The following is a 23859-nucleotide window of genomic DNA, read 5'->3' on the forward strand; positions in this document are numbered from 1 at the left end:
TTGCTGTGGCTGTGACTGAAGCAGTCCGGAATGAATAGCACTGAAGTCCGTGCATCAGACTATAGGCCTACTGATGCTGAGAAACACGCATACGACTACTGACAGCACAAAAAGGAACACAGAGTCTTCGGGCAGACAGTATGTCAATATGTTGTTGGATCTCAGCGAAGAGGATTGTTGCAGGGAGCACAACATAAATTTGCTTCAGAGCTGCACTGGCTGGGAACATGCTGTGAGTCATGTTTGTTATCAAAACACATCGGAAAAAGAAACACATATTCTGACAATGCTTTCCCCTGAACTAACTGATCTATCCATTGATATTACTGTATCATTTATGTTTATCAGTCGTTGTCCATTTTGTATCACTATTTTGTCATTAATTGTAGCTAAACAATACATTCGTTTGGGAATTATACATTATTATTATTATTATTATTATCCACTGATCTATAATAAGGAATTTATATTATTATTATTATTTAAATATATTCGTGTTATGAACCCTATACTCTATAAGGGATTGAATGAGGTACACACAAATAATTACAAATGGGTTTCAATTTAAACAAAAGATCATCCATTTGTAATTGTTTGCTTGTGTCCCTCCCTAGGTCCCTCATACATCTCACTGTATTAACAGTACAACTGTAGTTAATGTATCAGTGCATTATTTAACTTTCCAAAAAATTTTAAGATTGTAATTGTTTTCATTCATTATTTTGTTGTTTGTATATCCATAATTTCATAAAACATTAACTTCATAAGTTGTAATGTCTGTGGAAATGCAGCACTGAACAGTCTGTAAATACATTTTGTGTATAAAGGCCGTGTAAACTTTGTGGTATGCCTATGCATTTCAGATTAAGCTTCTGTAGTGTTCTCACAGTGTAAAGTATACATTCGTTAATAATTTCAAAGTAAGAAACTCACAGACTGCATTTTTTTAACAGGTTGAAGGTTGGGGGAGATTTCCTCCTTTTGGTGTATTTCTTCAACCTCCAAGGAAGGGGGAAAAAATCAAGCAAGACATCATAGACTCTCACTGTCTCCTCTGTGCGGACCTTAATCTTTCTGATCTGCCAATCTACTGCTCTGCTGGAAATGCAATGAAAACTTTCAGAAAGACTGATCCAACCATTCTAGATCTTGCAGAGGAAACTGACAATTCCTCTTCAGATGAACTATACTCTCTCAGTTTATCTCTGCAAAATATGTCAGAACCATTCATGAACAAATTGCTGTCTGGAAATGAACAGTGTACACAAAAATCACCACCAGTCTACCATTACCATACAGAACCGTGTCAAAACCTGAAGGAAAATACAGTTGCTCTTAGCATCAGAAGCTTTAGTGTGTTGCCGCCTGTCAAAGAGTCCAGAAACCTGAGGAACAGTCTTTTTAAAAGAGTGGAGCCAACAGATTTCCATCCAGCAGAAGTTGTCACCAAGGCCATGATGCCTGATGCCACCGGAGCTGTCACTGCTGGTGAAAGATTGAGTGTCATTGGTGACCCAGGAAATGTCTTCAAGGTCCTCACAGACTTTATTCCAGAAGAGAACGGCTACAGGTTAAAGGAATCTCCCTGCACAAAGCATTGGCTGTCCCAGGAAAGCAATCACCTGCCATCTATTTTTAACATAACTTTTCAAAATAAGTATGATTTACCCTCCAGCACTGTGTCAAATACATTACCCCAGGCTTTCTATGCCCTGGGAAGAAACCTCAGGCAGGAAGAATTGACAAGGCCTTCTACCAGGAACAACACCAGTTATAGATTGTATTCTAGCCACAAAGCAAGAGATCTGAAAAGACCTGAAGCTCATCGACTAATGCTGATCGGAACAAGATTTCACATGCCTATGTGAATATTATTGATCTTTGAACGCTGTACATTGTTGCACCATACTGTTTGGAGACAAATAAGCGTTTAGAGTCTAAGAACAAAAGCTTCACACTTCAGTTTACTTGAAAATGTGTGCTACATGAAGATGACTACGCAACATAAAGAGATAAAGAGAAGTCTGATGGTTTTTCTGAGAATGCAGCATCCAAATACTTAGAACCATGCTATTTTACTATCTATGCATGTTCAGTGTTCAAACTAGCTAAACACTGTCCAACATTCACTAAAAAAAATTAACCTGATTAACAGCTGAATTCAGGTGTGTAGACTAGTTGATCCTTTACAAATATACAACTGAATAGTACTTTATATCCTGTGTCATTTGTATATGGCTTTGAATACTAAGACCATAAGAGATAATCCAAAAAAAAAAAAAGCAACCTTCAATGGTTGTTGATTTTTTTTTCTTCAATGTATTATTTTTCTTCAAAGTATTATTTTCATTCCATGAAATGTATCACAACTAGGGAATGTTCTACAAAGCTGTGTCCAGCTGAATGTGCCAAAAATAATCTGATTTAGAACACATGCAGACACTTATATTTGCTCAGGACAATAAAAGAGAATAGAAGAAGAAAATAAAACACATTATTGTATTAATATAAATAGCAGTATTATGCTTGATTCAATTAATGGCCAAAGATTTCTTTTCTGCAGTTTATTTTCCAGTTTCATGTGCATCAGCATAGCCTCTAAACAACAGAACATAGCTAGATTATACACATGACCAGCCTCTAAAGAACAAAAATGATCATAATTGTATAATTATTATTACACCTAATTATAAATTATGTGCTATACTAAATTAAATAAGACATGGTGAAAAACAAAAAGCAACACAAAATTTATTCTTGGCACAACAATATGCATGCACTCTTTATAGAGAAGCACTTGTACTCTTTTAAGTTTTTTATAGCAATAGTTTTCACTATGACATCATCATTGCCTACACAAAATTAACATGTATTTACTTGCAGTGTTTATTCCAAGATAAAAACACAAAGGACATCCATTCTAAATCTCCTCCATTAAGCAGCACTGTGATTTCATTATCTCAGCCAAAAGCATATGAACAACACTTAAATGAAGGCATCAACAAAAGGTTTATACAGTATGTGTAAACAGTTACTTAAAATCGTAAGGAGGGATGAACATATTCCATCAAAATTGATACTTGCTTTCAAAGAAATATTAAAGGTTTTGTTTTACAGTAAACATTTGTGATTTGCGTATTTGAATTTACTCACAGTACAGAATGCAAATCACAGTAAACAGGAACAAATCCTCAGCACTGCTTTTGAAGGAAATGTGATGTCTGAAACATGCATAAGATGCAAATTCAACTGATTTAGGATGTTATGTAACTTAAATTATGACATAACAGTCAGCAAGAAATATTTGCATGAATTGTAATGATTCAAGACCTAAATATACTCACAGTGGCTATTAGATGGGTCTAGAGCATTGCACTATTAAATGTAACACTTTTTTTCTATACCACGATGCAAACAAACAGCCCAAGTTTAAAAAAAACACAGCATGTACAAAGACAATAAGACTCAAGACATCTAAACAATATCAGACTAGAAAGTATACCTACGAGATAATGCATTTTATTTGTGGAATGAATGTTTATAATTTCTGTCTGATTTCTGAGTAACATCAGTACGAACTTACTACACATTGCCACAAGAGGCTCTGACCTGACCTACTACAACAAACAAAATACTTTAAGGACTACCAATATATGTTGATCATTAATAGTGAGGCGATAAAGTGCTGCAAAGGTATACTTATACATCCTTAGACTTGGGTATATGCAATACCTTATTGTGGACTTGTGTCTAAAATAAAAGTCTGCGATTACACACACAATTATTACCTGACAGATTGAGCTCTAGATGGTTGTGAGGAACTGTTTTGAAGTTCTGCCACCCTTGCTGAGGGAGATACTAGGATTGACTCCTTCAAAGGTGATTTGGTTGATTTAGGTCACATAATGATGGAGCCTTTAGCTTTTGGCTTTCTCATTGTGTTGAAATAGTGAGATGAGCTCCTCACACGTTTGGGTTTCCACCGAGCTAAAGTGAGACTCCATGTTCCAGGCCAAGTCTGCTGAAAGGAAGTCATCCACTGCTGTTTGGGTCTCGTTGGTCGTGTGGAAGAGGTGGCCAAGGCTCTGAAAGGAACTGGAGATGGTCTGGGTTTCAGCAGTGCTGAGCCTCACCTGGCCATCATGGGAGCAAGGCAGAGAAAGTGGAGCAGGCCTGACATCGGTCTGTGTTTCGGTGTCTGAGGACTCTGTGCTCATGCTGAAACTAGACTGTCTGAGGATACTGCCAAGGGGCATGTGCCCACCCGTGTCTAGCAAGAAGTTAAGGTCTGTCTGGGTCTGAGTGTCAAACATCTCAAGCTCCAGATCACTTGGTTGCACCCTTGTTCCAACGTCACTGTTGTGCCCATTACCAAGGTTGTCGAAGAGCAGGAAGTCAGTCTGTGTCTCAATGTCTAGGAGTTCCAAAGTTGTCTCTGTGTTCAGACTGTTTAAACCACTTTCTTCTGTCTGCGTCTGAATGTGTGTCGCATTAAGGAACTCTTCAAAGTCAAAGTCAATACCAGTGTGATGCGGTTCATGCATAGCAACTAAACCCGAAGAACAGCTTGAAGCTGCCCCAGTCATGCTGTCAGAAAGTATATTCTCAAGGTCACGGAAAAGTATCATGGTCTGAGTCTGGTTGTCTGCTACTGTGTTTTGGTGCAAAATGTCCGTCTGGGCCCCAAAACACATGGAGGCAGCAGTCTTGTCCTCAAAAAGCCCAGCTCCAGTGCTGGTCAGAGGATCTTCTAAACCACTGGTTCTGAAATGTGCGTCAGCCTCTGCAGTCTGAGTGGAGACACTGAAAGTATCAGTATCGAAAAGATTTGTGCACATTGCTTGGTCCATTTGGCTTTCATCCACTGGGTCTGCAGAACAGCTCGTTTGTGTTTCTCGGGTCACATTAAAGGAAGAGAAACTGAAAACATCTGTCTGCGCTCCAATGGAAAATGTGGCTTTGATTCGTGAGGGTAGTGTCTGGGTTTGCACATTAACAGGCAGCTGAATCTGAGCGCTTACGCTGATGTCTGTCTGAGAGCAAGAGGACACCGAGGCCTCACAGCAGGGGGAAACAGTCAATGGTCCAGCATCCATCCCTTTGTTGAGATATGATATGTCAGTTTGAATGTTTGTTGAAGTGCTTTTGTTTTTGGATCCAAGATCCACTGGATCTCCCACAGTGGCTTGACTTTCAGGATTGACCTGTACTCCTGTGCTAATTGTTTCTGGGCTTGATGTATGTACAGGAAAGGCCTCTTTGAAAGTCTTATTGTTCAGATCAGGCACCACTGTGCCGACCTGCGGTGACAAAATATGCACAGTGCTTACGGACCCTTGTGCATCCACAGACAAGACCAATGACCTCAAGGCACTACTTTCCGCAGAGGGTAGGAGAACAGGCAGGTGGGTGAACTGCATAATAGGAACGTTGACTAGGGCCACTTTGGGCTTTGGGAGAAGGAGCTTCTGGGTGTGTTTGGGGTGGTTAGTGTTGTGTTGTGCTGTGTCCGAGGTTCCAGAGACGAATATGGTAGGGACTGCTCCTTCGCTGAGCTTTTTCTTACAGTCTCGAATTTCATTTATTAGTTCATCAGGCATAAAATTTGTTGTACTGCTTGACAATATTTCCATTTTCCTCTTCTTCACTGGCGGATACCTAAGACAAACATTGCATTTTAATAAGACGTACAGTATGATTAACAACCTTACACTGGGATATAAGTTAGCAATGAAAGACGCAGTGACTGTCCTGAGCCACATATTATCCTAGTTCAGACATGCTATATATTTGAAAGAAGATATTAGTATTATGATTTAAGCAAGCCAAGGTGGAAAATTTACTATGCTCTTTTTATGTTTTCCTATTGCAAAATTTACCACCACAAAACCAGTTTTAACTCTTATCCAGATAAAATTAGTACCTGTGCTCTTTGGGAACCTCGTGGCCTGTTCTGTAGATATGAGACAGCAGTGCTGCTCTACTGGCATAAGGACAACCACATGTACAGCTGTATGTCCTCCCACAATCCTCAACATGTCTCCGCAGGTCCCACTCAGTGCTGTAGCCATTACTGCACTTCAAACACTTGTGCTTCTTTTCTGCGTGCATCTTCATAAAGTGCTACACCATTAGTAAGATTAGGAAACATGTTAGTCAGCTGTTTTCCTAGCAGGACATAAATTATATATCAAGTTCTAGAAAAGAATAAAAAATGAATTAGTGTCAGTTTACCAAAATAACAATACAGAAAAAAAAAATCAACCTCCAGACAAATAGCAATGGCAAATACCTGTTTAACAAGCGAAAACTGAGAAAAGGGTCTGTTTGGTCCTCTTGGGCAGCCTTCTATTGGGCAACAGTAGAGCTTTTGTGATTCCTTAATGTCCTTTCTAATTGTAGGGTTGACCAGCCCCTCCTGAAATCAAAATAAATATAGTGAGAAACAGCTTTAAAAGATGACAAAAAGCAATAAGAATATGTTTTTTTGTGCAAGTAGCAAGAAAACATCTTGGTTCTGTCTGTAATCTTTATTCCCTGTATACAGAATGAGATGCTGCATCTGTAGCTATGAGAATCACAACTCAGATTTTTCTATCAAGTAGACCATACTAAAAACTGAGAAGAATAGAAAGCAATGCAACATCTTGTTCCCTACTCAGGGAACCAAGGTTACATACTAATCTGAGACATTCCCTTTCAATAAGAAACACACTATGGGAATAGGAGATACACACTTATGAAAAGCCATCGCATTGACCCTGAGGAGAATAATCCACTCAGTGTGGGTCACTGAACATAATGAAATCCAAAGCATGGACAAACAAACAGAGAAATAACCTCAGGCAGATAAATTGTGTTCCTGAGGAAGAAAAATCTAAGTTGTGATGGTATGAGCGCAACAGTTTGAGGCATTAGTGACGTGATGCCTCAGTGTTAGCACCATCATTCATTTTCATCAAATGTTGGTCCGTTTTAATCATAACAAGCGATCATATTCAGAAGAAGAGATTTTTTCAAATATTTTAATTTTCCCACAGAAGACAGAAAAACATAAATAAAACAGCATGAGAGTAAGTAAATGATGAAAGAATTATCATTTTTGGATGAACTACTCCTTTGATACTTTTCAGTCTGAATGGTCAGGTCAGACTTGGTATTTTTTCATCAACGGGTTGCAAGAAGAACAACAACAGTACACTGCTTTCTCATGATGCACAGCAAATAGACAGACACCAGATTTCTTTGTAGCCTGTGTTTATACGCAGAGGGATGCAACAATTAGAAAATAATATTTTTATGTCAAAAAAAGCATGAAATTAGCAAGACTTCCAACCCAGAGTTTTAACACCATGTTGACAATAGATCTTCCTCCTCAGTGCCACAAAGACTTCAGAAATCTGAATCCATGCCTGGCAAACAGCCCTTATTCAATACATTGCCAATTCCAGCTAAGAGCTGGCAAAAAAGCTGATAAGGAGATGCTTAACATCCCCAGAATAGCTCTGACAGTGAGGTTTCTCTTTATATTATAGCACTCGAAGTCAAGCACAATAATTTAAGAAATATTTCCTATCTGGGGTTTATATAGATTAATTGTATTTAACTAACTTAAAGTAAAAAGTCGTTATATGGTTATATTTGTTATATGGCAAATCTGGTGCATGTTATATAGCTATATGTTTAGAGTAGGATAAAATGTTTTAAACTGATTCTCAGTCAGAATCAGAAAAATATATATATAGACATACATAATGGACTGATAAAAAGTCAAGATAGAAGTGAAATAAGACTCATCCTGTAAAATGAAGCAGAACTGAAGTTAAAACATTAAATAACAAATGTAGCATGGTTATGATGTAGTGTTTTACCTTGATTCTGTGGGACTTGACCAGATGCATGTTGAGTGCTGGAGTGTTAGGCAGAATCTTCCCACATCCTTCCACCGTACAGAGGATGTTGGTCCGCACTTCTTTGGTGAGCTCTGTTATGGAGGGTTTGATAATCTCTCTGTCTTGTAAAGGCAGCTTCTTGCTGCATTTTTGCCTTTTGTGACGGCTATTACCGTTTACTGTTGATGCAGCCATGATTCAACGCACCACAACGCAGACATTTACTTCCGGGACACGTCGCATAGCAACCAACTTACCACAGACAGTCCAGAACCGTTGAGAAAACGGCTCTGACAGTCTAAACAAACATTTGCTTCCGGAAGACGCATAGAAAGCAAGTACAGTACACGCCCACACGCAACGCCAATGTGTCGCTGGGTGTACATAATTTGTATTATATATGTATTACCTTAACATTTGTTAGCATTTGTGTTTGAGAGGAGTTTGCACCAAAGGTTTATGAGCTGAAACTTACTGAAACTACTTGCAAAAGTATGCAACATTTTAACATTGTGTCTATACCGTTACTTGGATAACGTTACATCAAATGGCCAGTTGTCGGTAGCTCAGGCGCGTGGAGTATGTCAGAAATAGGACGGGAAACCCATTTACAGTCGGTGGCTTGGCACGCGTCCAGTGTAGACAGAACAACGTATATTGTCTAGCATTCAGACACTATATATAACACGATACTATCATCAGGGTTTTTGATTAACAGAAAGATTGATATAGAAATATAAATGTGAATAAAAAAGTTAATTATTTGAAATTATTTAAATAGAACTCATTATTAACACTATAAATGCACATTTACAACGTAAGACAGGAATTAAACATTGTTGGGCACATAGTAGCCCAACACACAAGAAGCACAGTAGAAAAGTTATAAAGTCAAAAGTGTGTGATATAAACTTGCAACTGCTTGAAATAAGGTCAGAACTGTGAGACAGAACTGTGTGTGGGGGGCCCCACGCAATTGTGTGGTTTGCATGGTGCCTAAGCACGCTACTGACTGACCCCAAACATTTGAATGGTAGAGTAAATATAATAATATAGGCCTAATTATAATAAACACAGAATAATAATCAACACTGATATTCAGGGAATTCTTTTTGTACCCTAGAACTGAAAAGTATAATTTTGCTGACATAAAGCTGTTGTACAACAGGTGATTTTTTTTCTCTCTGTATATATTCAATATCAAACAATTTTTACAACCAGTGTTACACTTTATATACTTTTATTTGTTCATCTGACCTTAACCTTTGGAAAATCAGTGGGACAATGAGGATGATACTAGGTTTTTTGTGATAGGCTAATAATATTAAATGTAGTTTTGTTGTCCCAAAAGCTAATTGAACTGAGCTAATGACATTGTGATACAGGGTTTTAATGACTTTTAAAATAGAGTTTAAAAATATTTGTCATAGCCGGAGATAGAGAGAGAGAGAGAGAGAGAGAGAGAGAGAGAAGAGACAAAGAAACATTCAGGAGTACAGAAACTTGTTGTCAACACTGCCCCGTGACTTTTATAAAAAAAAAAAAAAAGCTTAGACAGATTGCTGCATCCTCAGCAAAATGTAAGTAAAATCGCTGTTTAAGTAACAAAACTCACAACTTCATTGTTTGTAGAGAGAGACGCACAGATGCAATTCACGCACACAAACACACACACACACGCACGTACGCACACACACACACAACTGTCATCTCTCTCTCTCTCCATCTCTCCATAATTCAAATAAATGTTATAATTCATTCATTCAAATAAATACCCCTGATAGCACATGTCTATCACAGAGATGTCTATTTGACATCTGCATTTACATCTGCAAGATGTATTTTTTAGACTGCTTTGCTCATCTGCAATACGTCTACAGGATGTTTCCAATCAGATGTCAAACAGATGTTTAGAAAATGTTTTTAAGATGTTTATGATTTAGAATGTATGTAAAACTGACATCTTAAAGATGTCTATAAGATGTTTGTACACAGCAGATGCTTTCCAAGATGAAGCGATCTTTAACAGACATTTTGCTGACGTATGTGTGCTATCTGGGGCCGCACTACTTAATCTCTGTGTCTGATTTGAAGCGGGCAAAGTGCTAGAGCTAACGAGCCATAGCTGATGAAAATAACCGCCATTTTTACCCTTATAGTCAAATATTGTACTGGAAACATCATTGACAGCTTTAACTTGTCTATACTGCCAAATTACCATGGTATTAGCGGGATAATGCGCGGCTAGCATTATTAAACAATTTTAATGCACTCTGCTGAGGTTCTTGGCCTCCATGTTGTGCAATAAAGTAGTTTAATGCACAGCTAGCTTTATCCCTTATGATTTTGGTCATATTGCCATATTGCCCACCTCTAAGTCATTCATATCCTATTTCAGTTGCACTACTCAAAGTCTACATCCATCTCATGTATTTTATTTGGTCAAACCACAAGATGTCACTGCCTCAAAGCTTCACTCTTGCCTACACACTCTGAAGGTTGATTGCTGTGTCTGAAATAAAACATGTCCATCTCATTACTCATTAGAAATAAGCATGTTGAGATAAAAGATTTATGTACACTTTATTATAATACCATTTCTTTGTGGATCATCCATCAATCTCACAGCTTTGGGACCCCATAACAGAAGCGTGCAGCTTGGACGAGCCATTCTGGGTTTCTCAGAAGCAGAAGTTGTCATAATTGGGTAAACGTCTATAGCAGTGAACGGGACACTACATCAGGTATATCTTCTTGCATTACCATTTGCTTATATAGCAAAAGAAAAACTCCACAATAGTGATTTCACGACTTTCAAAAAAAGAGGAAAAAATAGAGAGACATGCAGAAGAGAGAACAATCCAGAAGAGAGAGCGATGCCAAATTTACCGTCACTCCCACAGCAACAGCATTATGTATAAACATGCAGGTAATATAATACAAAGAACAGTGTCATAAATGTGCACACATAAAATAAAATAATAAATTTTTTGCAGGATTTACGATGCTGTAGAGATTGAAACACATCATTGCAGTCTGTGGAAAGGGTCCAGTTGAGCAGCCACTACCCATCACAAGTTGCTGATAACATACAGCAATAGAGCCCAACGTATACAACAGAAGTGAGCAGCATCACTCTCTCTCTTCCTTCGGCTTGCTCCTTTTATCAGGGGTCGCCACGGCGGAGTGATCCGCACAACCGATTTGGCACATGTTTTACACAGGATGCCCTTCCTGCCGCAACCCAGCCCTGAGAGTGCACAAATTGAGCAACATCACTAAAATGTCAAAAGATTATAGAATATTTCCTCCTATCAAAAACAAAATATTCTGAAAGGCTGTAAAGGTTTCAAAGTAGAAACTGCAACAAAAGTGAACCATAATGTGAAAAAAACATACACGATAATGTGATCACTAACACACAAGTTAGAAAACATTTGTTTCATTATTCATTCAAGCAAAGGCTCCATGACCCTCCACTCTGTGTTTAATAGAAACAGCCATTGTCAGAGCACCAGCACAGAATGATCTCTCAGACATAATTATTTTCCACACACATCCAGGGGACATGTTTGTGAAATGCTGCACACTTTCATGAGGTCTGATTCAGAGGTATGGCCTATTAGTTTGAAGTTTTCTTCAAACATTAGCACATTCACAAACACAGTACTCCCCCTACTGAAATGAGCAGAGTCTGTTTATTAAACTTGATGGTTGTCTATTAGTAACACAGTTTTAGAATGTAGCGAACACAGGGAAAAGCAGTCTGGCTCCAAGCCAGTATATACATATTTAAGAATTAAGCTTGACTTGGTAATAATGGGGATGCACCTCAAGGTCAAACACATGCGCTCAATTCTCCAACTGCTATCTCAGTTCATACCGGCAATGCATCTTGTTTGCGATACAAACCTCACACTGAGTTGTGATATTGTGGTAATAGAGGCTGCACTCTTAAACAGAGTTAAGGACTTGAGCAAAGTAGACATTGACCTGTTTTACTGAGATGATGGAGCTGCTGTAAGCTCCCCTTTGGCCAATGTCCTCTTACAAGCAAAGGCTTGGATTCACAACCTGGGTTGTGGTATTCACATGTCTGGCCGCTCAGAGGAACTTGTCAGACTCGCGTGGAATATCTGGTGTTCTGTGCAGTATGTGAAATGACTATCTTGGCAGAAGCATATGCCTATAGATGGCCATTCTGTGGACAAAATGGCTTGGTGATCATATTCTTAGAGGCGCTGAATGACATAAGCTCTTTGTAAAAGGAGTTGGGAAGATAGGTAGTGTAAAAAGAGAAGAAGAAAGAAGACATCTAGGTTATTAAACTACAAATTATGAAATTTAATTTTTTTCACTAAAATTATGTTGCTGGGAGAGAAAAGAGGCAATGTCAAACAGTTACATTTATGAATTTCCTGGAGGACATAAAATTCATTTATTGCAGCTGTTGTACAACCCCAAATCAGTAAAAGCTGTTTTGTAAAATGCAATTAAATAAAAAATCTGAGATTTGTTAAATTTCATTAACTTTTATTTGATTGAAAAAAGAATCCAGAAAAATCTGCTGCTGCATCAAGAAATGTATACGTCTATACGTCAATTCTATGCAGTGATGCCGCCGGTTTCTCTGGGCCAGAGCTCCTTTCAGATAATCAAAAATACTGGGGGAAATGTGTTTTCCCCATTTCAACTTGTTTCTAGGAAAAATAGATGTCGAGTTCCCAGTCCCAAAAACCAAATGGACCATCTAGACTTTCATAAGCGACAGATATAAAGCAAACGTCTGTCATGGTATGGGGGTGTAGCAGAGCAAACATCATGGATGACTAGCATACATGTATGTGCGAAGGTTCCATTGACATGGCAGAAATTGGGATTGTGCAGAGACATATTCTGCCATCAAGATGACATCTTTAATGGGACGCTCTTGGTTATTAGATTAAGACAATGCCAAGTCTCATTCTGCATGTGCTACAACAGCGTGGTTTTGTATACACAGAGAGGACGTGCGTGCTTATATATATTGACAAATTCAAGCAAATAAAAAATACCATAAATTCCCCCAAAACTACACAACTGTACATTAAAACATTAATAAACAGAGTGTTGTTTGTAAAAAAAAAAAACTACAGTTACAAAATTGGATTGCTGTTGTCCTGTGTAAGCAAGCATGTTTTTTTTTTTTTTTGAGGTGGAGTAAAATGAAGTGAAAACGAAATGAAAAGTGTCAATTAATGCACCATTAAATTTAGATCTGCTCATGCTGCTTTTTTTTTTTTTTGCGTTGAGTTGCGCATTATAACCAATCACACACGACTGTGTTGACATTATGAATGCAACGGCCAATCGAGACTTTCAGATGAGTCATCCTGAAACGCTGGAGTTTTGTTCAGTGCGCCCTCACTGAATGAATTCTGCACTCTCCTAAATTCTCTCATCAAAAGGTACACCACGGACCAATGCAAGTAAGAGATTCATTTGACAGTGTAGACAGCTTCACTGATTATAATGGGAGTTCTTGAGAGTGCTTAAACTCTGGCTAGACTGAAGTCAGTCATAAGGTTCTTTGATCATTCAAATGTTCTTTTCTTGCTTCCTGTACCTATATTTTATTCGCTGCTTGCATGTGAAAATGAAAGTGTAACTTACAATGTTTATTTTTTTTAATTAAATTGTGATCACGTTAAATACAGTTTCAGTCATATTAAAATATTTTATGACATGACACCCATCTGGTACATGCCTAAAATGATGGGTTTGTGATGTGAGTTATTAGGCTACTTTTAGCCTTACCCTAGAGTTGGTTCACCCTCCACCTATGCATCTGAGTGAGAAAGTACTTCTGACTTGCACTTTTTACTGAATGTTTTTTTTTTTTTTTGTGGAGCTTTGGTATAGCAACTGCTGTTTGTATTTGTGCTGGTCTGAGTGTTAAAGCATATGCCTATGCAACTAATATTATTCCTTAAACCCTGTTTGTTATTTATTATAACTTAACTATAACCTAACTTTTTCCCCCTGCTTTCAAGTCGTCACCTTTTATTTATATAGCGTTTCAGAGATTCAATCTAACAAAACTGAAAGAAATCAAACTTGACATTCATCTTTTCTCTGTGGTACTTGCCCTCAAAACAGACCTTATGTTTTCACATATATATTGATATATTAATTTACATTTAATTATGATTATGCAAAATCTTGCAATTTTTGTTTGAATTAAGTTGATGATTTATTTCTTGATTTAATTTTTAAGTAGCATTTCTAGTCCTCCATAAAGTAGTTCACTCCATTAATTGGTGCTGGCTCATAAAAGGCCCCAGAAAATTCTGTTGATATACAGGTTTAGTGTATTTTCAACACGTTCTCTTTTATAGAACAAAAGCAAATCTTCAGACAATGTCAGAGGCTTTCAGATTTGCTTTTCTTTGATGCTACCAGTTTTATTTTAGCCAAAAAATGTGGTATTGCAAAATAAGTATTCATGCTTACAAAATAGCAAGTGTGAATCAAATTTGAATTTCCATGGTCAACATTTATTATTGAATCCTGTCATGCAATATTGACTGGTTGCATGAAGCAAGAAAATTTGTCAAAGTTTTTTAGACATACACAAAAAAATTGGTGGAAAACTTTGTTTTTTTATATCAAAACCTTTATTCAAACCATGCTCAAATGATACTAAAAATAATACATGCTGTATTACCAAGGTTAACTGTAAAAACATTTTGTCTCTCCTTGCTGGATCAGTGATCATTACAGCCGTCTCAGACGCGTCCTCTTATGACACTGATAGACTATACACATGACTACTCTAATGTTTTTTTGGTTTGCAGGATGCAAAATATATATTCTCATGTATGCACATCCCGGTTGAATTGATCTTTCTCTACAATGTCTGTTGTGATCAGGCTCTCGGTGCTGATGCTTGGCTGGAAACACCAGGGCCTTTGTCTGTGATCACAAAATAATTCCTTCCTCTCTGAGTGATGGCTGACAATAGCGGAGTAACTGGACCTTCAGCCATGCCTGCCAAAAGAAAAAGAAATACTTTATTAACTGCAGTGAAGCAAAAAACAAAAGCTGAGGGCCCGAGTGGGAAGCATAGGCAATTTCAGACAATTTTGACTTCTGTCAAGTGAAAGGTTTCTGTCACCTCTCACCTGAAGCAACACAGTGGCGCAAGGAATCTAGCAGACTGCTGCTTGAGAACCTGACCACCCCTCTGAAGAACTCCTCTCTGTCACTGAGGGTGTGGTTGCCATTTCCCCTGTACCTGGTCTCAAGCTAGGAGAAAACAGAGGATCCGTGTAGTAAAGCCCATTTATGAATTTCAAGAGGCTTGTTTAGGCTTGTTTGTTGTGGTTAGTTGAAATGAAATACATGTAATTTTATATAACAAATAAACTACTGATATTCAATCTAAAGGTGGTTATGTGAGATCAGCAGTTTACACACTCACTCTATACACTGCTGTTTCTAGCTTTGGTGAAGGGCTGTGTCCAAATGCCTCACAGGACATCTGATGTCTCATCTCTTCATGGTCACTGTGTTCCTTTCCAATACAGGGATCTGTAAAAAAAAAGACAAGGAAAGACCAACAAAACTACATAGATTAATTATAGTTAAGTTATATCACAGGATATAACTCAAGGATATATTACATCTATCCACTCACTGCTTTCACAATAGCAAAGCATAGCACAGTGATGAATTTAAATAAGAATGTCTGCTAACACAACACAAGTTCCGCAAAATGTAATGAGGGCAATCTGTTATGAACAAATGTTATTATAGTATTTAAATCTGATATCTGACTGGAATGCTCTATTATAGTTATAAACTTATATCTAGTGTGCTTTTAATTTATGCCTTGGTTCATGATCCTAAAGCTCTCATTGCAAATTAATACAAGTTTTCTATCTCATTTATCATTATCATTTTCTATCTCTATCTATAGCATCTCACTTCTTTGTGGAGAGAGATTATCCACATTTATCACCTCACATCAACAGCTTTGATTCGTATGAAAAGATACACAAAAATAAAAACATGTACATACGGGATGAAAGGGTTTTTCTTTCCTGTGGGATCCTTGAGTGTGCATTTGGGAAAACCTATCAGTAAAAAAAAAAAATACCAAAAAATAAATAATAATTAAATTTTAAATAAATAAAAATACATAAACTAAGTTGAATGTTTATTATGCAAGTGAAATTTTCAAGCATTTACTTTGTTACTTTGAAAAATCACAAACAACATAATCCTTAGAAAATTCTAAATTTAACAATATTTTCATTCTCCACTATTGCCTTCAATGCATTCTTGACATTGACATCTTTGGAACTAGACAAATCACATTAGGAAGTAATCAGGGTATGTCCACATTCTAGTAGGCAGAACATAAATGGAAATTATGTAATCTTTGGACTAAAAATGAGACAGTGAAAAAGCAGAGGTACGTTCCATTTGACTGTAAGTAGGACTTCACAGGGTATTCCGCCATCTTAAGTGAGATTTCAATCTGAAGGGAGCGAACATGTTCAGTTCGAAGGGCACTGTGAACGGCATAGGGAATAAGGGAACATTGATTCATCACTTAACAGGAAGTGGAGAAGGAAAATCACCCAACTGTCATTGCGCACCGCGTCACCAGTAGAACTAATGATGGAGGAGAGCTATTGAAAGAGTTTTTTAAAGGCTGCAATGAAAGGGGTTGCAATAAATGTTATTATTATACAAATTGGAGTATTTATGAATGGTTATGGCGATGTTACATTTGCATATTGTATTGTATGACGAGGTGAAACTAAGTAAAACCGGTGAGAAACAGCTGAGGCTCTGTCAATTTTTATTTGACTTTATTTTTCTAGTAGGCAGAACAACATAAATGGAAATTATGTCATCTTTGGACTAAAAATGAGACAGTGAAAAAGCAGAGGTACGTTCCATTTGACTGTAAGTAGGACTTCACAGGGTATTCCGCCATCTTAAGTGAGATTTCAATCTGAAGGGAGCGAACATGTTCAGTTCGAAGGGCACTGTGAACGGCATAGGGAATAAGGGAACATTGATTCATCACTTAACAGGAAGTGGAGAAGGAAAATCACCCAACTGTCATTGCGCACCGCGTCACCAGTAGAACTAATGATGGAGGAGAGCTATTGAAAGAGTTTTTTAAAGGCTGCAATGAAAGGGGTTGCAATAAATGTTATTATTATACAAATTGGAGTATTTATGAATGGTTATGGCGATGTTACATTTGCATATTGTATTGTATGACGAGGTGAAACTAAGTAAAACCGGTGAGAAACAGCTGAGGCTCTGTCAATTTTTATTTGACTTTATTTACCTCAAGTAACGTTATGAGGCTGCGTGTGGGAAAGAAAGTATGAGACCACTACAATCTGTTAACAGTCTAAACATCTACATTTTGACTACATTTATTAGATACATAATCGTATATGTATTTTATATGTATATTTAATTTTAAAAGTAAAATAATTTACAATATTTATGTTATATTATAATCTGCGTGACCCCGTCATTGCCTTTCTTTGATGACGTTCCAGGCCATTCCAAATGAGCGATTATTGTCAGCGAAGTCAATTTCAATGGATATCCCGTGCTTAGGGAATATGGAGCAGTGAACACTGCGTAGGGACCCTATCAATCGGACTGCAACATTTGTCCTTTGTGGTGTATTCTATAGTGTAAAAATATGCTTGAATTATTATTTTTTTTGTTTAAGTGCATCACCACAACTAACAAGTTAATTTTGATAAACTTTACTATGAAAACGCAAACATACAAACAAACACATGCAGTTAATTAGGCAGAATATCAAGGTAAATTTTATTTATAAAATAAAGCACACATTTGGATTTTTTGCCACTTGGAAAGCCCTGATGGGTTACCTGCTGATAATGTCTCAGAAGTAAGTCCCTCATTGCAGTGAGACTCCTGGTGCTCAGGTGGCCGTCCTTTATAGAGCCATGTTTAGTGGCTATTACTAATGCCTATGAATGTGAATGAACAAAACAAACACAAAAATGAGATTTTACTTTTTTGTGTGGGGAGAAAAAAAAATATTCCATTGATCATATCTGTTGCCTCAACATCTGGTTATACACTACAAATTAAAGCAAAGTCGAACAAACAAACAAACATATCACACCAAAAAAGATGGCTAAGGAAAGCCAAAAGGATATACATATCAAATGTCACCTGACAAAGAAATATCTTATGTTTGGCCATGAGGTTGGATATAAACACATAGGAAGTATGCAGGTGGTGCACAACATAAGTTGGCTTAAGGTGGTTGGGTTTGCTGAAGTTGTCTCCCCATGCAATCCGAATCCATATAGCCTCATCCTCATGTTTCTTCATCTTAATGGAAATCTTCAAAAGCAAAATCAAAAGCTTTGAATTAATAGACTACTAAGTGACGCTACTTTGAATTCTTAAATGGAAAAAAAGTTTAGTTGGATTTGAAAGCTTAAATGCCAAATGAAGTTGTGTTATTACATTCCGAATGACCCCTTGCAAGTGTGCCTTAAACTGCTCTTTAAACTGTGTCAACTCTACACAAACTGCATCATCTGTGGAGAAAACGAAAAGGAACTGCTTTAAACAATGATTCATTTCTCTAAACAAGTCAAAAGAACCATACACTTAACATGTACCAAGCTATGCTCATTGTACATTCCCTCAAATCAATTTAACAATGAAATGCGTAAATAAAACACTCTTACCCTGTGCCTCAGCGAGCTGGCATGCATGCCAGGTGCCTTGATCAGGGTTTTCTATATGATCTAATGGAAGAAAAAAATGTCAGGCTCAGTGGGTTAATTCAGATATTTACTTTTAAATTACAATAAATGTTTGTATTAACAAAAAAGTAAATTTTACTCACAGATCATTTCCAAATTAGTGATGTGCTTCAGGTTAAGTCTGTTCTCCTACAATAGGGAGAGGAAGAGAGAGAGAGATTTTAAACAATCATTTTAGTTAACGTTTACTCCTATATCTAAAACTCGCTGCCTGTTCTGATAGGAGTCCCAGAACCAATTTAATAATAATAATAATAACAACTCCAAATGTGTTGCTTCACTATTTTTTTTAAATCATAAATTCACGACATCATAAATTCAAAACACCGCTATGCAGATAATATAGAAGTCTGCTGGATGACAATGTACTATTACCATATCCTGGATAACAATCCTATTTCTTGCCTTTTTTTCCTGTTAAAACGTAAGCTAAAGATTTCATGAAATCTGTCTAACGTTACTGGGTTTGGATTAGGTCATATGCATTCACCGAACACATACATTAATTTGAAATTATACTTTTAAATCGTTATTTTAAAAAATGGACTCAAACAGTATGGAAATCAGCTGAAAAAAGACGGTAAATTAACGGTAGTATTCACCGATCTGTGAGGTAGTATGCCATTTAATGGATTTTACCTCACCTCACAGAAATTGATGACATGTTCCACTATCATCCATTTGGGCCGTGTGTAATCCAGGGCACGCAGCTGATCTGCTGATAAACTGTTCCATTTCTTCAAAAGATTTTCTATATTTTTGTTCGGTATTCTCCGGATTATCCGATTTAGAACAGATGTGGCTTGTGCGTCCATCGTACGGACGAAAGGGTTCTACGTTAAAAATGAATACAAATGGTCATCATATCATTCGCGTTTTAGACGTTCAAAACAAACCGCCAGAAATCAAACGGAGATCTGAACCGGAAGTTCCGGTCTAAAGCGGGCGGGCAATGACATAAAAGTCTTTCATATGCAACAGAATTATTATATTAGTCCTCACGAATATTGATGAAACAATTTAGTCTGTTCACATTTAGTGCTCTATTCAGAAAGAACAGCGATGAAGCTTGTCAGAAATCACTATTTATTTCATCTGGTTTGTGCGTTAAATGATAATCAAACATTAAATACACTAATCTAATGTGCATTATCTTGCTCTCTATTATGAAGTGAAAGAAACATAACATTGTATACAGAGTTCATATCGTTCGGATTAAATGACCTTGAATGCTCTCAATCAGTTTTTATTAATATTACAATTTTTTTTTTTTTTTTGTAATAATGGTAAAAAAAATTTTTTTATATTTTATTTTATTAGTATAATTATGTTGTACAATTACATTATACAAGGATTGTTTTTCTAAAAAACAAAATATATACATTTTGATTATTTAAATTGGCAGCAGTAAGAGGTCGTGAGTTTTTTTCCGTCTGCAAGGACATAAAGTATTTTATTTACTATTAATTTGACTGGTCTACAAGGATGAGGACTGTTTTTTTTTTTTTTTTTTTTTTAAATCAATATAAATAGGAATGACTTTATATATATATATATATATATATATATACACACTAGATTAAGAATGGACCATATTAATCTTAATGCAACACTTCATATAATCGGCAAACATAATTCTGGTTTATGTAATGCATGTCAGGAAATGGAAACGGTTGAGCATGTTTTGATTAGATGTAAAAAAAAATATAAACAGGAAACAACTGAACTTATAAGAGATATGCAAACTTTGGGCATTTTGGAATTTACCTTATATAATTTTTTTAAGGTAGGAGTAGAATTTAATAAAGTAATTACAGCATTAATGACGTTCTTGAGAAATAGCGGTCTAAAGAACAGAATATAGAAATCTTCTTTGTGTTCCATCTTCGTCGAATAAACAAGAAGAAGAAGAAGAAGTGAAGGGAACGCAATTTGTTCAGATTCAATGGCATCACTTTCAAGCTTGAAAACGTTACAGTCATGTAGGAAAGATACACTGATAGAGATATTCATAATTTTATATAGAATAAGTCAAATGGGAAGTGTAGTGCAATTTGTATGGGTACCAGCGCATGTAGGCATACGAGGGAATGAAACAGCAGACAAAATGGCTAAAGAAGCAATTAAAATGGATAATATTAGCGTAGCAGTCACTTTAAGCAGGGCAGAAGGAAAGTCTGTGATTAAGCAAGTTTGTAGGAGTAAATGGCAGAACTACCGGAACTCGTTCCCAGTAGGTGGCGGAATATGCACCAAAAGCTGGTTTGACAACCGCTATAAAACATCAAAAGAAGAAGAAGAAGGGAAGGGAACGCACACAAGCTGGGTTTTTTTTTTGCATGGGAGCTGAACACGCAGCAGCCAGAAATACAGCTTGGGTGAACCCGAAATAAAATTAACTATAAAATAAAATAAAATATGAATAGAGACGGGACTATCATCCATGTATGAATATAAACAGTTGGTGGCGGTATGTGCCTATGGTGCGGAATACGCCAAAAATTCCAAAGAAGAAGAAGAAGGGAACGCAATGCACCATAGGAAGGCACCACATATGATACGTAATAATTAGTTGGATAGTGTGGTTTTAAAACGGGTTATTGCATTACAACGTACATAACTGAAATCTCTGTCAGACTATCAAATATATATGAGGAGCTGAGCAAAATACTTTTCTGACTCACTGTGAACACGTGAATGTCACTCTGTAAACACGTGAACTGTGCTGCCCTTCACGAGCAACAAACAGCTGGATTGGAGTAATTTACTTGATTTGCAGAGCTGTCAATTCAGCCTCTGTTCTCAGACGAAACGTCTATAAGACCATTGGTGAGCTGATAATCTTTAATAACTTCTATGTGTAATTGACTGCTTTTTTTTTTTTAAATAATAAACAAACGTACACAAAAGATACATCTGTACAGTTAACACCACCGAAAAATAACTATGGATAAAGGTATAAAAAGTGTGTGACATATCAACACGAAACTTATTAATTTAAAAAGGTAATGACAGTGTACTTGAATGTCACTTTACTTACTTTATTAGTTATAACGCATTTAAAAGAAAATGTCCACACTTTTCCCCAGTCATTATTACTAACAAAGTTCTCTCACTACAGCACCATATATGGAACTGTTACAAGTTCTTTTTGAAAAAGAATTCACAAGGTGTTCAGATCAATTTCCACTATTTGTTATGTTGCAGCCTTATGCTGTAATGCTTTCAATTTTAAAGTATTATCAATCACAATACACCATTCAGATTTGTGCTTTTAAAAGTATATTACCGGTAATAAAGCATTTTAGCGTAGCTGGGAGAAATTTGGATTAGTGCTTAAAGGGGTCGTATGATGTTGCTAAAAAGAACATTATTTTGTGTGTTTGGTGTAATGAAATGTGTTTATGCGGTTTAAGGTTAAAAAAACACATTATTTTCCACATACTGTACATTATTGTTTCTCCTCTATGCCCCGCCTTTCTGAAACGCGTCGATTTGTTGCATCCAGTGGGGACATAATTACTGATTATAATGACTTATACTGTCTTTTTACGCGTTGCGTTGCATTGCGCCGCGTAAACATAAAACCATGTCTGCATTTGTGATCGGAGAAATAACAAACAACAAGCCCTACTCTACACTGCCCAAAATTCGCGTTTGAATCATCAGTGGCAAATCCTTTAAATATTAAAACGTACTTACAGTCTGTGAGTCAGAACAGCCGGCATTGTAGTCTACTCTCCCAGGATCAGGAAACAGTCCTCCATAAAATGTGCTGCACACAGCTGAATATTTGGGTTAAACTGTTCTGGAACAGTGTTGTAAATACAACTTAACCACTGACTTGTAGTCGTGTCCTCTTTTGGAAGACCAAACAAAGTAGTGACATGGCGGCGGAAACAACAAAACTACAGCGAGAATAAAAGTTACGCCTTCTTTCTTTGCGTGAACATTTGGGCGGCGTTATGCAAATCTTCCCACATCGTGACGTAGACATGTGGGGGCGTGTTAGAACGGGCAGTTTTAGGTAGGCGTGGTTGACTTAACTTTTATAAAGAATATCTCTTTGTATTTGAGACTTTAGTCTTTGCAACTTTACAGATCTTATTTATGCACCAAGAGCTTGTAACACTCCAAAGAGAAAGGAAAAATTGAAATCGCATCATATCACCCCTTTAAAACCCTTTGCAAATCGTTTTAGATAATTTGTAAAGGTTTTGTGGTATCTGTGGCCATCTGCTGGACAAAATGATTAATAGCACGTAGCAAACTGTTGTGTCCCATTCATGGTCCCATTACAGCAACTTGTTTCACATCACATCTCTTCTTTGTCATGATCATCAGATAGATGGATTGATAGATAAACATTATTCTCGAAGTAATTCATTTGTTTGAACATATTGGCACTAAAATAAACATAAATTGAAATTATTTTACACTGTGCAACTGGGGTAAAATTATGCAAGTGTTTCATAAGTTTTCATAAACAAATACACAAGTCAATCAACATTTTTTGTTTTAAGAGATGCTCCGTGACATTACACTGTGTTGCCACTAGGACTAAATACTCTTTCAGGTGGGGAACTAGTTGCTGGAACACAAAAGCACTTCTTGGCTAGTTTGCAGGAGGAGTCAAATTGCCTTTTGGTGCCGTCTTTGGCACAATACATAGCACTAGTATGTATTTGAGGATAATAACTTTTATGGTGACACGGTGCAAGTAAGTTTGCAACAAAGCAGTCTATGATTTACAGACACAAAATGGGCTTTTTACACTTAAATAGTTAACAAATTAGGTGTTAACTAATAACCCTTGATATTCATAAACGTTTCATATTGTACAGTCTTAAACCCAGGGTTAGCATTCTTTTTTGCATATTTGTGATGTCATTGATGAGGATGAAAGCAGCACCCTACTTTACATAAAAGCTCTAGTGCTCATATTATAGATTGCCAACTGTACTATCAAGTTTTCCTGACATTTCTGACTATAAGTCTACGAATTAAATGGTCTCTAATTAATGTGTTTTGTCCACCACTGTGTGAAAAGTCCTCAAGAGTATATACATTTAGAAATAGAGTTGAAGCTCTGATGCTTGGCTTTGATTTTTTTTTTTTTTTTGGACACAAGTGTC

At 36.8% G+C, this 23859-nt stretch overlaps 3 protein-coding genes across 3 annotated transcripts in view; 1 reads left to right on the top strand and 2 right to left on the bottom strand.

The window, feature by feature from the left end:
• Positions 1-3917: 3917 nt before the first annotated feature.
• Positions 3918-8150, bottom strand: LOC107719888 (ATM interactor-like). Its single transcript, XM_016527432.1, has 4 exons — positions 7872-8150; positions 6293-6418; positions 5924-6123; positions 3918-5658 (listed from the first exon to the last, which is right to left on the bottom strand). The coding sequence occupies exons 1-4, from the start codon at positions 8085-8087 to the stop codon at positions 3918-3920; spliced, it is 2283 nt and encodes a 760-aa protein (XP_016382918.1). The 5' UTR covers positions 8088-8150.
• Positions 8151-14564: 6414 nt separating this feature from the next.
• LOC107719889 (centromere protein N) lies at positions 14565-19668 on the bottom strand. The gene is made up of 10 exons (XM_016527433.1): positions 19369-19668; positions 18808-18853; positions 18647-18706; positions 18420-18493; positions 18120-18293; positions 17810-17911; positions 15955-16009; positions 15355-15464; positions 15056-15179; positions 14565-14921 (listed from the first exon to the last, which is right to left on the bottom strand). Exons 1-10 carry the CDS (start codon positions 19537-19539, stop codon positions 14800-14802), a joined length of 1038 nt encoding a protein of 345 aa, XP_016382919.1. The 5' UTR covers positions 19540-19668; the 3' UTR covers positions 14565-14799.
• A 1512-nt stretch (positions 19669-21180) lies between these two features.
• Positions 21181-23859, top strand: part of LOC107719886 (COX assembly mitochondrial protein 2 homolog) — a 6458-nt gene continuing 3779 nt past the window's right edge. The window contains exon 1 of the mRNA XM_016527430.1: positions 21181-21553. The gene's annotated coding sequence lies outside the window, so the exon portion shown is untranslated. The remainder of the gene's footprint in view (positions 21554-23859) is intronic.

This window comes from Sinocyclocheilus rhinocerous, unplaced genomic scaffold (genome assembly GCF_001515625.1).
Source record: "Sinocyclocheilus rhinocerous isolate Xijiao unplaced genomic scaffold, SAMN03320098_v1.1 scaffold1593, whole genome shotgun sequence".
In the NCBI taxonomy this organism is placed as follows: Eukaryota; Metazoa; Chordata; class Actinopteri; order Cypriniformes; family Cyprinidae; genus Sinocyclocheilus; species Sinocyclocheilus rhinocerous.